This window comes from Callorhinchus milii, unplaced genomic scaffold, assembly GCF_018977255.1.
Source record: "Callorhinchus milii isolate IMCB2004 unplaced genomic scaffold, IMCB_Cmil_1.0 Scaffold114, whole genome shotgun sequence".
Classification (NCBI taxonomy): domain Eukaryota; kingdom Metazoa; phylum Chordata; class Chondrichthyes; order Chimaeriformes; family Callorhinchidae; genus Callorhinchus; species Callorhinchus milii.
Window position 1 is genome coordinate 86,615 of NW_024704855.1, and position 16,961 is coordinate 103,575.

At 49.7% G+C, this 16,961-nt stretch overlaps 1 protein-coding gene across 1 annotated transcript; it reads left to right on the forward strand.

The window, feature by feature from the left end:
* Positions 1-474: 474 nt before the first annotated feature.
* LOC121851763 (gap junction gamma-1 protein-like) lies at positions 475-7,393 on the forward strand. The gene is made up of 4 exons (XM_042345835.1): positions 475-776; positions 1,613-2,113; positions 6,529-6,653; positions 7,332-7,393. Exons 1-4 carry the CDS (start codon positions 475-477, stop codon positions 7,391-7,393), a joined length of 990 nt encoding a protein of 329 aa, XP_042201769.1.
* The last annotated feature ends 9,568 nt before the right edge of the window (positions 7,394-16,961 follow it).

Here is a 16,961-nt window from a genome sequence, read left to right on the forward strand (position 1 = left end):
TCTACATATGTAGATGCCACTGGTTCTTCACATTCTACAGATGTAGATGCCACTGGTTCTTCACGTTTTGTAGATGTAGATGCCACTGGTTCTTCACGTTCTGTAGATGTAGATGCCACTGGTTGTTTGCGTTCTGCAGATGTAGATGCCATTGGTTCTTCACGTTCTGCAGATGTAGATGCCACTGGTTCTTCACGTTCTGTAGATGTAGATGCCACTGGTTCTTCACGTTCTGTAGATGTAGATGCCACTGGTTCTTCACGTTTTATAGATGTGGATGCCACCACTGTCATCTATTGTGCGTGGAGGTTGAACTTACGACTCTCGTTCCAAACGGGCAACTGGACAAACGGGACAGGTTATTTGATCATCTCTCAAAGTCCTGAAGTTGAATGTTTCTAAGTGATGCTAGTTGCCCGTACAAACTCGAACGTTTCCCCGCAGCAGCGTCTTTGCATCTGAGCGGCGTTCACGATGAGCTGGGGCTACCTGACACAGCTGCTGGAGGAGGTTCACCGACACTCCACATTCCTGAGCAAGCTGTGGATCACCACCTTCCTCATCTTCCGCATCGTTCTCACGACGGTGGCCGGCGAGTCGATCTACTACGACGAGCAAGGCCGCTTCACGTGCAACACGGCGCAGCCCGGCTGCGAGAACGTTTGCTACGACAGCTTCGCGCCACTATCGCACGTCCGCTTCTGGGTGTTCCAGATCATCGCCGTCGCCACGCCCACCATCCTGTACCTCGGCTTCGCTGTGCATCGCATCACCAGGTACACACGTCCCCGGAGGGAGTGTTTTACAGCGGGGGGGGGGGAATTTGGATTCTAGACACACGCAGACACACGCAGACACACGCACACACAGACACACGCACGCGCACGCAGACACACACACAGACACACGCGGACACACACAGATAAACACAGACACACGCAGACGGGGCCACACGCAGACACAGACACACACGCAGACACAGACACACGCAGACACACACGCAGACACACACGCACACAGACACACGCAGACACACACAGACACACGCAGACACACACAGACACACGCAGACACACACAGACACAGCGCAGACACACGCAGACACACGCAGACACACACGCAGACACACACGCAGACACACACAGACATACGCAGATACACACAGACACACGCAGACACACACAGACACACGCAGACACACACAGACACATGCAGACACACACACACGCAGACACACACACAGACACACGCACACGGGGCCACACGCGCACAAAGACAAAAGTCCCCCGCGTAGTCTCCAAAGGCCGTCGGGATAAGTGCTTCTCGCGAGCGGCGCTTCAAAGCCCCCGAGGGGGTCTGTGGCCAGAGCCACGCCGGCTGCGTTTGCCTCCCCGGTTGGCGAAGTTCTTGCACGTCGCACCAGGTGCTCACTTGACACTTCAAGCGTCTCTCGGAGGCGACAATCGGGAGTGGGATCCCGGACAGCCCCGTGTCCGTCTCTGTTGGTCGTCGTGATGTCGCGTTTCGCAGCGAGCGAGCACTTTCACTCGCCCCCGACGCTTCACACCGGGACTTGAACGGCGCCGCCGCCGCCGCTCTCTGCCGTGGTCAGGATCGAGCTCAAGCGAGACCAACGGAACAAGCGGGCCAAGCGAGTCGACCGCGCGGTTGAATGCACGGAGGAGGTGGAGGTGGAGGAGGAGGAGGAGGAGGAGGTGGAGGAGGAGGAGGTGGAGGAGATGGAGGAGGAGGAGGTGGAGGAGAAGGGTGAAGAAGAGGGCAAGCGGGAGCCTTGGCAACACAACGAGCGTTGGAGGATCAAGTCTGACGGGCTGATGGCGGCCTACACCCTCCAGCTGCTGGCGCGTACGCTGGCCGAGATGGGCTTCCTGGCAGGCCAGTACCTGCTCTACGGCTTTGAGGTGGCCCCACGCTTCGAGTGCGTCCGCCACCCCTGCCCACACCGCGTGGATTGCTTCGTGTCTCGCCCCACGGAGAAGACCATCTTCCTCCTGCTCATGTACGCCATCGCCGCCCTCAGCCTCCTGCTGGAGTTGTCCGAGATCTGCTACCTGGGGCTGGGCGCCTTCCACGACTCGCTGAGCGGGAGCAGGTGGGGGGGGGGCACGCGGGGGGGGGGGGCACGCGGGGGGGGGGGCACGCGGGTAGGGGGGGGCGCGAACGACGCCTTGTCGGAGGTAGATAATAGTTTTTTCACCGATGGGTTCATGCTTCAGCCCACCGTCGTGTTGCAGAGCAAATGCACTGGTCTGTCTGTTGTCCGCCTGATGATGCTGGTTGTGATCACTGGACGAAGCGTCGTACTCAGATTGTAGATCGTTGGAACCTCATTTGCCAGTAAAAAATATGATAATTGGTTTTTTACCCTTCTGTCTGGCAACAAAACTGACACCTTTTTTACAAGGAGTCATGTTTGCATAGACCACAATACCTGCGGTTGGAATGCAAACAAAAAACACAACTCTGATAATGTATGCACTGTCCTTGAAGTTGATTGGTCCACACCCGAGACAGCTTTCCTTAGAGCCTAGTCTCACATGGTGTTGAATCAGATGATGCCAAAAGGCGCACAACTCAAAGACAACGCACCATCAGAGTATGAGAGCTCGGGGTTAAGCATTTACACCATTGGAACCTCATTTGCCAGTAAAAAATATGATAATTGGTGTCAGTTTTGTTGCCAGATAGAAGGGTAAAAAACCAATGATCATATTTTTTACTGCCAAATGAGGTTCCAATGGTTGTCGGAGGTCGTCGGCTTCGGTGTTGGGTCGTGCGAGTGGCCGAAACGTCGTGAGAATTGTTTTATTATGTTTTATTTTTATTGTTTTATTACTTCCCTTCTACGTGACTTTACCGAAAGAACCAAGAAGACAGCTTAAACATCGTGACAAAATATAAGAATATGTTTCAGCAGCTGCGTTAGCACGATAACGCCACACGGAAACCTCCCGCAAGGAATCATCTCACTGCATTGGCCACACACACGGTACGTGTGATGAACATGCAGAGAGATAAAACACGCTCTGGTAGTATATGACGATGATGACGATGACGACGATGAATTGACTTTGAAACTGATTGGTCCCCACCAGAGACCGCTTTGTCTAGAGGCTGATGAGTCTCACCCCGAGCTGTGAAGGTGCTGGCAGTGGAAGTGTCCTCTCATCCAACAGCGTCAGTGAGACCAGCCTCTAGAGAAAGCGGCGCTCTCTGGTGGGGACCAATCAGTCACAAAGCGTCGTCGTCATTGACTACCAGAGCGTGGTCCTGTCGGCATGTTCACCACACGTACCGCGTATGTGTGTGTGGTCGATACAGGGAGATGATTCCTTGCAAAAGGTTTCTGTTCGGTGTGTGGGACAGATATGTAGTAGTGTAGTGTATAGTGCAGTGTATAGTGTAGTGTATAGTAGTGTAGTGTATAGTGTAGTGCAGGGGTCCTCAAACTACGGCCCGCGGGCCGCATGCGGCCCGCCGAGGACATTTATCCGGCCCGCCGGGTGTTTTTGCCGCCGCTGCCTGTCTGTTACTTTTTTTCTGCATGGGAAGGACGGTCATTGGTGGAAGAGGGAGAGGGGGCGGAGTTTCCCCCAATCAGACTGCATTGATGGGCAGTGCAGTCTGTATGTCTCTGTGTGGGCAAAGTTATTACTGGTATATTGTTTTTGTAGCGCTGTATATATATTGGTATTTTACTAATATCAATTTTGACTCCCTAGGAAACAATGATGTCAAGAAAGAGAAAAATTGACTCGGAGTGTAGGATATTCAAAGAACAGTGGACTTATGATTACTTTTTCATGCAGTACAAGGAAAGAGCTGTGTGTCTGATATGCCAGAATATAGTGTCTGTGTTCAAAGAATACAATTTACGTCAACACTATAAAACTCAACATAAAGATAAATATGCTTGTTTGGTCGGAGAAGTGAGAAAAGATAAAATATTAAAACTGAAAAATACATTAACAACTCAGCGAAATAGTTTTGTGAAGCAGAAGCAGCTAAATATTTCATCACTGCGAGCAAGTTTTCAAGTTTCCAAGCTAATAGCATGCACTGGCAGACCATTCGTGGAGGGAGAATTTGTTAAAGAATGCCTTCTTTCTGTTGCCAAAGAGATGTGTCCAGAGAAGGCCGATTTATTTAGTACAGTGAGTCTTTTAGGACCTACAATTACACGGAGGATTGAAGAAATGGGAGACAATTTGCATCAGCATTTGCAAAACTCCACAAAAAAACTTTCCTATTTTTCCTTGGCACTCGACGAAAGCAATGATGTTCGTGATTCTGCACAACTTCAAATTTTTATTCGTGCGACGAATGACTATTTCGAAGTCACAGAAGAGCTTGCTGCACTGCAAAGCATCAAAGGAACAACTACAGGAGAGGATATCTTTCGATTTAAAGCTTTCGTGACTGCAGGGATTCATCTTCTTGGTTCTTTCGGTAAAGTCACATAGAAGGGAAGTAATAAAATAATTCTCACGACGTTTCGGCCACAACGCAAGCAGCCGTCCTCAGGTGAAAACCAGGTCTGTTGGGGAGACAGCGTCTGAATGAAACAGCACACGAGCTTGGAGCATATATAAGCTGGGTTGGAAGCGGGGGAAAGAGCGCCTTGACAAAATAATTTCAATATCAAGAGGAATTTAGCATATTTATGGGAAATGCAGGAATGTGATTAGTACTACATATGCCCGTGCTGCATATGTAGTACTAATAACATTCCTGCATGTCCCATAAATATGCTAAATTCCTCTTGATATGCAAATTATTTGTCAAGGCGCTCTTTCCCCCGTTTCCAACCCAGCTTATATATGCTCCAAGCTCGTGTGGTTTCATTCAGACGCTGTCTCCCCGACAGACCTGGCTTTCACCTGAGGACGGCTGCTTGCGTTGTGGCCGAAACGTCGTGAGAATTATTTTATTATGTTTTATTTTTATTATTTTATTACTTCCCTTCTACGTGACTTTACCGAAAGAACCAAGAAGAGAGGATATCTATGAAAAGGTTTGCCAAACTGTGAATGGTTTGGAGCTGAACTGGGCTAAACTAGCCAGTGTGACAACTGATGGTGCTCCTAGCATGGTGGGGTCTAAGAAAGGAGTAATTGCTCGCATTAACCAAGAGATGGACAAACATAACCATTCTCATCCAATAGCCATACACTGCCTCATCCACCAACAAGCGCTGTGTAGTAAATCACTGAAGTGGGACTCGGTTATGAAATTTGTGGTATCTTGTGTTAACTTCATTAGAGCTCATGCACTAAACCACAGACAATTTCAGCATTTCTGTCTGAGCTAAATGTTGACTATGAAGATGTTCTGTATCACACAGAAGTCCGTTGGCTGAGTCGAGGGAGAGTTTTGAAACGTTTCTATGACTTACTTCCACAGATTACAGCTTTTCTGCTTTAAAAAAACAAAGAAGTACCAGAGCTCAATGATGCAGAATGGAAATGGCACCTTGCCTTTCTGACAGATGTAACAGAGCTACTCAACAGTTTCAATGTGCAACTTCAAGGAAAGGGGAAGCTCATCTGTGATATGCAATCACATGTCAAAGCATTTGAAGTAATATTAGGCCTCCTCATCAAACAAGTGAAGGAGGAAAACTTCTGCCATCTCCCCACAACTCAAAATCTGTTAGCGGAAAAACCATTGGTTGCATTCCCAAACAAAACGTGTGGATTCACTGGAAAAATTGCAAAAGGAGTTCCAATTTGGATTTAAAGAGCTTCATCTCCATGAACAGGACATACAGCTTTTCCGTAACCCATTTTCTATTGACATTGAAAATGTGGATACAATTTACCAAATGGAACTGGCTGAACTGCAGAATTGTGACTCTCTGAAAGACGCATTCAAGTCAAGCAGCCTTCATAATTTCTATGCATCTCTCCCCTCTGAGACATATCCTCATCTCAGGAACCATGCACTCAAAATGGCAACCATCTTTGGCAGCACTTATGTCTGTGAACAGACTTTTTCCAGAATGAAACATTTGAAATCTCCAACCAGATCTAGACTAATGGATGCACACTTGCATCACTTGTTACGACGAGCAGTGACAAATATGGAACCGGACATTGACCATCTCATTAGCCAAAAGCAGGCCCATAGTTCCCATTGAAATACTGGCAAGTTTGTTGATTTAACTTTACTTGTTCTTCATTTTAAATATTGTATTTATTCCCGTTTTGTTTCTTCACTTCAAAATAAGATATATGCAGTGTGCATAGGAATTTGTTCATAGTTTTTTTTTAAACTATAGTCCGGCCCTCCAACGGTCTGAGGGACAGTGAACTGGCCCCCTGTTTAAAAAGTTTGAGGACCCCTGGTGTAGTGTATAGTGTAGTGTATAGTGTAGTGTAGTAGTGTATAGTGTAGTGTATGTGTTCACAGCTATCTATATAGATGTTGTGTATAGTGTAGTGTATAGTGTAGTGTGTAGTGTAATGTGTTCACAGCTGTGTATATAGATGTGTGTGTGTGACGTAGGTCCGCGGAGGGCAAGCAGGCGGCCCGCACGACGCTGGAGGCTTCCCGGGTGAAGGTGGCCCAGGGCAGCCGGCGCGTGTCGCCGGTGCCCCCCTCCCCGCCCCCCCCCGGGGTACCACTCGCTGGTGGGCGCCGCCCCGGACGGGAACGGCGCCGGGTGAGTTTCACGAGGAGCGCTCACACCGCTCCTCACGCGTCACGGCGATAACTATTATTATCATTCATCATCGTCGTTGTCGAGGTTTTTGGGTTTAGATCGCATTAGCCACTATACACTGCACTGTACACTATACACTACTATACACTACACTACACACTACACTATACACTACACTATGCTACACTATACACTACTATACACTACACTACTATACACCACTATACACTACACTATACACTACACTATACACTACTATACACTATACACTACACTATACACTACACTATACACTACTATACACTACACTATACACTACACTACTATACACTACACTATACACTACACTATACACTACACTACACACTGCACTACACACTACACTACTATACACTACACTATACACTACTATACACTACACTATACACTACACTATACACTACACTACTATACACTACACTATACACTACACTATACACTAGACACTACACTACACACTGCACTACACACTACACTACTATACACTACACTATACACTACACTATACACTATACACGCAATATAACCCAGACAAACCCTCTATCGTGTGCAGTGTATTCACATATTGTTGTCAATGAAAACTCTTGAAATTCAAATCGTTTTCTAGGGTGGCGGCTCCGGGCGAGCCGGCGCCCCCGGCAGCCCCGGCACCAGCACCAGCAGCAGTAGCAGCAGCAGGAGCAGCACCAGCAGCAGCAGCGGCAGTGGTGGCGATGTCGCCGCGTGAATTGTGTCAGCTGCGTGAGGAGCTGCGGGAACTCCAGACGGAGTTGGGGCTGACGCTGAGGCCGCCCCGCCCCCCCCGCCGCCAGGAGGCCCCCGGACAGGCCGCTGGTGACGTCGCCGCTGGTGACGCCGCTGGTGACGCCGCTGGTGACGTCGCTGGTGACGTCGCCGCTGGTGACGCCGCTGGTGACGCCGCTGGTGACGTCGCTGGTGACGTCGCCACCGCCGCCCCTCGCACGGTGTGGCTCTAGCGCCAGAGCCAGTTTCACTCTCCGCCCGCTACACCTCCCCCCCCCCCCCCCGATGCGCCGCCCCCGTTGTGATCGTCTTTTTTTTGTCGACGTTCTCTGTCGCTGAGCCACGTGACGTGACGGGGGGGGGGTGGGGGGCACGTCGTTGACCCACGCGATGTGGGGGGGGGGGTGGGGGGCACGCCGTTGACCCACGCGACGGTGTGGGGGGTGGGGGGGGGCAGCCCGGCACCCAGCCTCGTAGCTGGGGGATTCAGCTCTGCTCTGGGTTTGTAACCCAGCGGAGCGTTGAGAGTTCAAGTCTCCTTAGAACGCGTTCTTTGTGGCATCGTGGCTTATCGCATTGGGCCGACGTATAAATGTACGAGTCGGGGGGGAGGGGGATGTTTGATTAAAGCAACACAAATCTTTTCGTTACTTTAGCTTCTTAATTTGCGTGAGTTTCTGTTTTAATTTTTTCGTTAAACCTTCTCCCATCGCTGGTTGAGAGGCGTTGGGTTTAGCGTTTCGCACGTCGTTATGATGGCGTGACAGCCCGCTGCGGTTTACATTGACAAAGCAAAAGGCATTTCAGATGTTGGCTATGCGGTTTGCGAACAGCTGTGGGCAAATGTGAACAGCAGGTGACACGGTGTTGTTGTGTTTATTGTTTTTCTGAATTTTTTAAATTTTTTATTGGGAAATGGAAATGATGCTTGTGTGTTTCATGTTAATTTATGCTAATTGAGTAACTGTCATGTGATCAATCGTACGTGTGATTAAAAGTGGAACGTCCTTAAACGATTTTTACTTCATACGTAACCGCGCTGTAGAAACGTGAGCCCAATGGCAAAAGTGGACCTCATTGATTGGTAAGATTGTGCAATTAAAGAAATTTCCCGAAACAACGGTGTACCTGTGAGTGTGTGTAGCTTTGTCTAATAAATGCTTATCAATTGGCAAGTACAGTGAGGGAAAAAAGTATTTGATCCCCTGCTGATTTTGTACGTTTGCCCACTGACAAAGAAATGATGAGTCTATCATTTTAATGGTAGGTTTATTTTAACAGTGAAAGATAGAATAACAACAACAAAATCCAGAAAAACGCATGTCAAAAATGTTAAATTTCGATTTAAAGCTTTCGTGACTGCAGGGATTCATCTTCTTGGTTCTTTCGGTAAAGTCATCACGTAGAAGGGAAATAATAAAATAATAAAAACAGGTGAGGACGGCTGCTTGCGTTGTGGCCGAAACGTCGTGAGAATTATTTTGTTATGTTTTGTTTTTATTATTTTATTACTTCCCTTCTACGTGACTTTACCGAAAGAACCAAGAAGGTCAAAAATGTTATAAATTGATTTGCATTTTAATTAAATAGACAGGCGCAGTAGGTCGAGATAGAACCCACGACCTCCTGTAGACCAGACGAGGTAGTCAACATCTCATAGCCACCGTGTTGATAAGAGAAAGTGAGAGAGACACAGACTCCAAGTATACGGCAGCAGCTGTCAGAATCGGGATCGAACCCACGACCTCCTGTAGACCAGGCGAGGTAGTTAACATCTCATAGCCACCGTGGTGATGATGATGAGAGAGAGACACAGACTCCAAGTATACGGCAGCAGCTGTCAGAATCGGGATCGAACCCACGACCTCCTGTAGACCAGGCGAGGTAGTTAACATCTCATAGCCACCGTGGTGATGATGATGATGAGAGAGAGACACAGACTCCAAGTATACGGCAGCAGCTGTCAGAATCGGGATCGAACCCACGACCTCCTGTAGACCAGGCGAGGTAGTTAACATCTCATAGCCACCGTGGTGATGATGATGATGAGAGAGAGACACAGACTCCAAGTATACGGCAGCAGCTGTCAGAATCGGGATCGAACCCACGACCTCCTGTAGACCAGGCGAGGTAGTTAACATCTCACAGCCACCGTGGTGATGATGATGAGAGAGAGACACAGACTCCAAGTATACGGCAGCAGCTGTCAGAATCGGGATCGAACCCACGACCTCCTGTAGACCAGGCGAGGTAGTTAACATCTCATAGCCACCGTGGCGATGATGATGATGAGAGAGAGACACAGACTCCAAGTATACGGCAGCAGCTGTCAGAATCGGGATCGAACCCACAACCTCCTATGGGGCTGCACGGATCCCTCCAGTGCAGACAAGTTTCTGATGGATGTGAAAGTGACGTGACCCTGTCAGCTCCACCCGCACGGCCAATGGGAGACGTTTGTCACTCGAACGGTCGCTCAGTGACTGCCTCTGGTGGTAATCGCCAAGTGGGACGCCCAACTCCACAGTCGGCGTTGTGGGTTTGCTCTATAAGAACGCAATTGCTTTGCGCTAAAGTAGTAACGAATTTAAACTAAACTATTAAACCTTCTTGGTTCTTTCGGTAAAGTCACGTAGAAGGGAAGTAATAAAATTGTAAAAATAAAACATAAATGTATTGGGTTATATATTTACTAGCTGTACTACCCGGCTTTGCCCGGGACTTGTATCCACCACGGCGGCCGCCTTTGTCTCCCCAGTGGCGATGTTAATACGCCACAGCAGTTACTCGTTTGAGGCAGAGTCGACCTAGGGGAGGTTCAAATAATGGTCACCGGTGGTGGCCGTGAGCGGGAATCGAACTGGGTTCGCCGGGTTGGTAGCGCAGCGTAGCGTTAAGCACTACACCCACCGATCCTCACACACCACACACGCACAGACACACACACAGACACACACACAGACACAGCCGCAGACACACACACACAGACACACAGACAGCACGCTAAGCACTACACTACCGCTCCCCACACCCACACCGCACACACACAGACACACACACAGACACACACAGACACACACACACAGACACACACCACAGACACAGGCAGCACGCTAAGCACTACACTACCGTTCCCCCTACACAACACACGCGCGCGCGTCCATAGGTACACATACACGCGCTTGCTGCAGACACACACGACTTTCAGGGTGCGTACGGCAGTAAACGACTGAAATAATAAAGCGGCAATGCTGCGCAAGGAACGCCTTAGACCTGCAACACATTTGTGTAATGCGAGCGTAAACACACAAACACATAAAACACATACACAATACACACACACATACATGCAGACACACAGACAGACACATAACACACATACATACACACACATACATACACAGAAACACATACACACACATACATAGACACACATACACACACACATACATACAGACACACAGACATACACATAAACACATACACACATAGACATGACCCGGCTTCGCCCGGGACTTGGATCCACGATGCCCGGCCGCCTTTGTCTCCCCAGTGACGATGTTCACACACGACAGCAGTTACGCGTTTGAGGCTGAGTCGACCTAGGGGAGGCCCAGGTCCGTTTCAAAGAATCGTCAGCGGTGGTGGGCGTGAGTTGGAATCGAACTGGGGGCGCTCAACCAGCTTAATGACTATTTGTACAAAGAACATATAAAGAATCGATTATAATAAGCAGGCAACAGTCCACATTATAGACTGCCAGTACACGCACTCAGCTTCATAAGCAGGCTAGAGTGTACATGATAGAGTGGCAGTACGCTCACCGAGCTTAATAAGCAGGCTACAGTCTACATGATAGACTGGCAGTACGCTGACCCAGCTTAATGACTATTTGTACAGTGAACATTTAAGTAATCGATTGTTGGCGCGTTGGGTTTAAAAGTAATATTAATTGCACACATTGTGGTGGGGGTGGAGTGAAGAGTACAAAAACTTTGATGAATTTACCTCAGAGTGGCGTGGTGGGTGTCGAGGCCTAGTAGCGTGCAGAGCCTGCGGCCTCGCCAAAATTGGGCACCGGCAGAGGCAGGGTACGGGTGGCGTTCCTTCCCCCCCCCAGCGCTCCAACAATACTGTGTAATGGCTATTATTTAATTAATTACGGAGCCTATGAAAGTGGCGAAGGCGTGGCTAGCCGTTGGCAGGGGCAACCGCCGTCCAATGAAAGTGCAGCCCTTGGCGAAGGCGTCGCTAGCCGTTGCCAGGTCCAATGAAAGCGGCGAAGGCGTCGCTAGCCGTTGGCAGGGGCAACCGGCGTCCAATGAAAGTGTGTATGGTCCGGAGAACACAGACACACAGACAGACAGATAGACAGACAGATTCGCGATTTTATTATTAGATTTTGAAACAATTTTACACGCAAATTAATTGTCACGCGCAACGAGTCTGTGTGCAAAATGTCAGCTCGATTGGATCACGGGAAGTGACTGAAGTTAATATAAAGGATTTAAAAAGAGTGATAGCCAAGGAATGGGACGAATCTTGAGATATCGTCCGCCGAGAAGATGGAGAGAGAATATCAGCCAATCAGCACGTGCTAAGTGGATTGTTGCTTTCCAGGAGTGTGCGGGCTCACGCTGGCTTGGTGGGGGGGCTCCAGCAGTGGATTGACCATGGCAAAGAGAACGGGGTGTCTCAGTCACCACAGCACCACACGTGGCCTCGTTGGCATCGGTTTCATTAAAAGTGGTTGCAATTTAGACTGCGTCAAAGTCTTCACTGAGAAACCAGGAACGCAGAGACATTCGGCCCTAGCGCCTCCCCTTGGCCATATCGCGACATTCATCCACGTCCATCCTTCAAACAATTGTGTTTTGGCAATTTAGTGCACTTAAGAGTGACACTGTAGATACAATACTCATGAGCAAAGTTATGGAGAATCTAATAAAATAAATAAGCAGACAATACGCCTGTTTCCTATAATTGTCTCCCCACTGTAAAAATAAAAGTATCTTTACATCCCATCAGACACATGGCCTTCTGGGAGTGATTTTTGTCAGTTAATGGTTCAATACAAGCAAATAGAACCGGTGTTGACATTCAGTGTCTTATCAGCAGAGTTGTCTTGCTTGAACAAATGCTGGTGACTACCAGCTGTTTATAGCGACAGAACACAACCTCGCGCGTGGGGGCTGTGCAGAGGGCGCGCGGTGAGTCGTGACTCCTCCAGTCCGCCCCGCTCCCCACCAGAGTCCCCTGTCTCCCCCACCCCACGCTCCCTGCCCCCTCCCCTGCCCCCACCACCCTCCATGCCCCCCCCCACAAACCCCCCCCCCCACCGCTCCCTGCCCCTCCCCTGCCCCCACCACCTCCATGCCCCCCCCCACAAACCCCCACCCCCACCGCTCCCTGCCCCCTCCCCTGCCCCCACCACCCTCCATGCCCCCACCCCTCCCCTGCCCCCCACCCTCCATGCCCCCCCCACAAACCCCCCCCACCCCCCCGCTCCCTGCCCCTCCCTGCCCCCACCACTCCATGCCCCCCCCCCACAAACCCCCCCACCCCCACCGCTCACCTGCCCCTCCCCTGCCCCCACCCTCCATGCCCCCCCACAAACCCCCCCCCCACCGTCACAGCCAAGCGAGCTCCTTGATTGGTCTTCGGTGACGTCAACAAACGCCAACTCCAACCGCCACCCGCCTGTTGCGACGGGTCCAGCAGCCCGCCCCATCCTCGACGCGTGGGCGCCTCATTAACATAATTTATTCAGTTGCGGGGCGTGGCTTGTGACCCGGAAGTGACGTCATGTCACCTGCTGCTGCCGCGTGACGTCACGAGGTCACAGGAAGCTGCTACTGCAGTGAAATCTGAGGTGAGAATTTCTCATCGTTGTGGTGGTTGTTGTGGTTGTTGTGGTTGTTGTTGTGTTGTTGTGTACCAAGGTAGAGCCTCGCTGTTTCTCTCTCTCAGGGATGTCAACTGAGTAGCAGCGAGTGTTGGAATCGATGTCCAGATTGGAACTTTGCCCGCGGGGCCTTGCCTCCTGCCCTCGCTGATTGCGTTCAAGTTTAATTCTCTCGCTCAGATAAATTTGTCTTCACGCGGCTCGCTACTCTGTAACTTTGGTTCGCTGTAGATATTAACGCAGTTTTTTTTCGTGTTTTTATCAGCCAAGCCCGCTTGAGCTGCTATACGCTCTCGTTCTCAGAAGCGACCTGCCACAACAACAACAACAACCACAACACACCACCACAACAACACCACAACAACAACCACCACCAGAGGCGAGGCTCGTCAACACGTGGCGCTGTTCACTCTGGACGCGGCACCGCGAGTCGGTGTCTGTGGTCACAGGCGCTCAGCGCCGCGTGCCGCTGTTCACTCTGAACGAGTGGAGGGGGGCACCGCGGGGGGGGGGGGCAGGAGGTAAATCCACGCCGCCACGGGGAGAGGGAGAGACACGGGGAGCGCCTCGGCTGTGTCGGTTGATTCTCCATTCGTTACTTGGTGGAGTGACGCAGCATTAATGTCACCGGTAGAAACCTCCTGGTTCACCAGCCCACAGGGGATTATTGTGTCCGTCCGTCCGTCGTGCATCCAGAAATGGGAGGGGTGGGGCTGGGTGGAGAGGGGAGGGTGGGGAGGGGCTGGTCACCCCGTGGTGCCCTTATAAAACTCAACGTTTAACCTACTCACGCCGGCTTGTGCCCGCCCTCACAGTCGGCATATTTGCGGAATACACCACGCCGCCGTTGACCCTGCAGGCCATTGAGCGAGCAACCCGACGTTCCTAGCAGCTCCCTCCGCAGCAGCAGGAATGTTGTTCAATCGCAACTTAGCGGTGTGAAGCCAGGCTCAGATGTCCTTGAATGATGGGATGAACAGATCTGACGTCAGCTGCTGCACGTGTGTGCTGTGTGCCACCCAGCCCCTCCCCACCCAGCCTCCCAGCCCCTCTCCACCCTCTCCACCCAGCCCCTCCTTCACGACGGACACAATAATCCCCTGTGGGCTGGTGTAACCAGGAGATTCCTACCAGTATTAATTTACGCATTTCTGCACAACACAAATAGATTGTTTTCAACACCCTTTGCAATGTCAGCCGAATTTAGCTCTTATAAATATTTAGTTTGTAACCAGATAGCCAAAATTGTGTGCTCGGAATTTTGGGTTAACATTCATTAAGAAGATACGAGGGCTTCCAGGCATATTTATGACCATTCACCCTCTCATTGTGTGCCATAACAGCCCGTGTGATGAATTTGGGAAACTTTTTACTATATCATGAATATCTATGAATAAGTGTTGACTTGTAAGTCACGTGTTACTATGTAAATATGCATTCCTCTGTGTCTCGATACTGACGTGTAGATGGTGTGGATATTCTTTTTCTGCTGCAGCTGTCGCTTTCTCTGCAGAATTGGTCTGATGGAGCAAAGGCACTCGGCGCAGCTCGGTGCAAAAGGCATCAATGCGACCGGTGTGCATACAGCACGGATCATCCTGCAAATTTGACACGGCACCAGAGAACTCACACAGGAGAGAAACCCTTCAAGTGCAGTGTGTGTGGGAAGGCGTTTGCACAGTCATCAAATCTTGTACACCAGAGAACTCACACGGGAGAGAAACCCTTCAAGTGCAGTGTGTGTGGGAAGGCGTTTGCAGAGTCATCTACTCTTGTAACACACCAGAGAACACACACGGGAGAGAACCCTTCAAGTGCAGTGTGTGTGGAAGCGTTTGCACAGTCATCTACTCTTGTAACACACCAGAGAACACACACGGGAGAGAAACCCTTCAAGTGCAGTGTGTGTGGGAAGCGTTTGCACAGTCAGCACATCTTCAAAAACACCAGAGAACACACACGGGAGAGAAACCCTTCAAGTGCACTCCGTGCGGGATAGCGTTTGCACAGTCAGCACATCTTCTAAACACCAGAGAACACACAAGCATCAGAAGATCCACCAGGAGTGGAGTCTGAAATCAGCTTGTGAAAGTCAAAGTGCTGCAATGAGCCCATCCCTTTAGAGAAATCAAGGTGAAATATGAAAAGGTGAAGGTGAAATGTGAAGAAGTGATGGTGAAGAGCGAAGAAGTGAAGGTAAAATGTGAAGATGAAGATTCAACTCCAAAATGTGACTTCGCATCGATGGAGGCAACGTGAAGCAGGAGGAGAATTCTGACTGAGGCAGAGCGAGGCAACTCCAGCAGTTTGTGGAAGTGGAGGTGGACTTCCCAGACAATACAAAGTCAAATGGAGACCCGGTAGATGTGTAAGCCAGAGATGATGTCGCTGCAATAGATGCACCCTTGTCACAGGCCTTTAATGACAAGAATGTGAAGTTGAACACTCAGTTCCTAGGTGCAACCTGCAGGGTAAGAGCGAGTGGCCAGTCTTTGTGGACCTGTGTGTTGGTAGATCTCTGACCAGGCGCTAGAGCCAATAAGCCCCCAAGCATTCACGATGTTCTCATAATAATAGATTTTACATGGTGCTTGCTGAGTTTTGTATCGTATCTTGTCTCAAACACTCTAAGAGCACCCCAAGTGGCAGCTGCCCCTGTGTGGCACAAGGTGGTGGCCCTGCACCGGCCTGCATGTTGTCAAGAGCCTGTCAGTAGGGGGCGATGGTTGATGTGTCAATTTAGCTGCGTAGTTTGTGGGTAATGTTTAGAATTTGCTAAATTTTCACCCAGACGCCAACATGCAATGACCTCGTTTTGAATGACGCAATTTTATGTTTCACATCCACTGTACAGTAGAGGGTGCATTCTTTAAATAGCTCCTTGTTAATAAGACGTTATCTAGACTAGATTGTTCAATTTTGTAAGAACGTAATCTACCAGGTAGGGTGTTGACTGTTGTGTTGGCTGACTCTGTGTTGTGTTGCATTATATTTCCAAGTTCACTTTGTTTTCTCATTCACTTGTTGCACCTGATGATGGTTGCTTGTGTTCCAATCGAAGCGTCGTGTTCTGGTATTTAATGTCTTTCTCCGTGACTTTACCGACGCGGTAAGTTTCACTGCAGTAATTCAATGTTGTCGATTTGCCTGTCAGTAGTTTAGAATGAATACTTGTCTGACTGTGCGCGGACATGGAACATTTTGTCTGAGGGTCAAACATCGAGTCAGCGATGTCGGGGCAAAGTGTGTGTTTGTAAGTAGCCTGTAGAGATCACTCAGGCTAGACCCGTTATTCTTGTGATACAGGTCAAAGGGTACTTTTGTGTTTCAAGGAAGTATCTGCCTCTGGAGTAGGGAGCATGCAATAGGGAGCACGCTCGGATCATCCGTCAGTTACAAGGCGTACCGCTTAAAAGTTTCACGTAGAGGAGATACATTCTCTACAACACGAATTATAATTTTGTATTACGTGTTGACACATTTTGTCAAACTCGGGCGAGAAATGCCCCTTGCTGATTCACGTCTGATGTTGACAACCGTGGGTTGAAGCAAGTCAGGCTGCTGTTGAGACGCTGCGCACCAATAAGG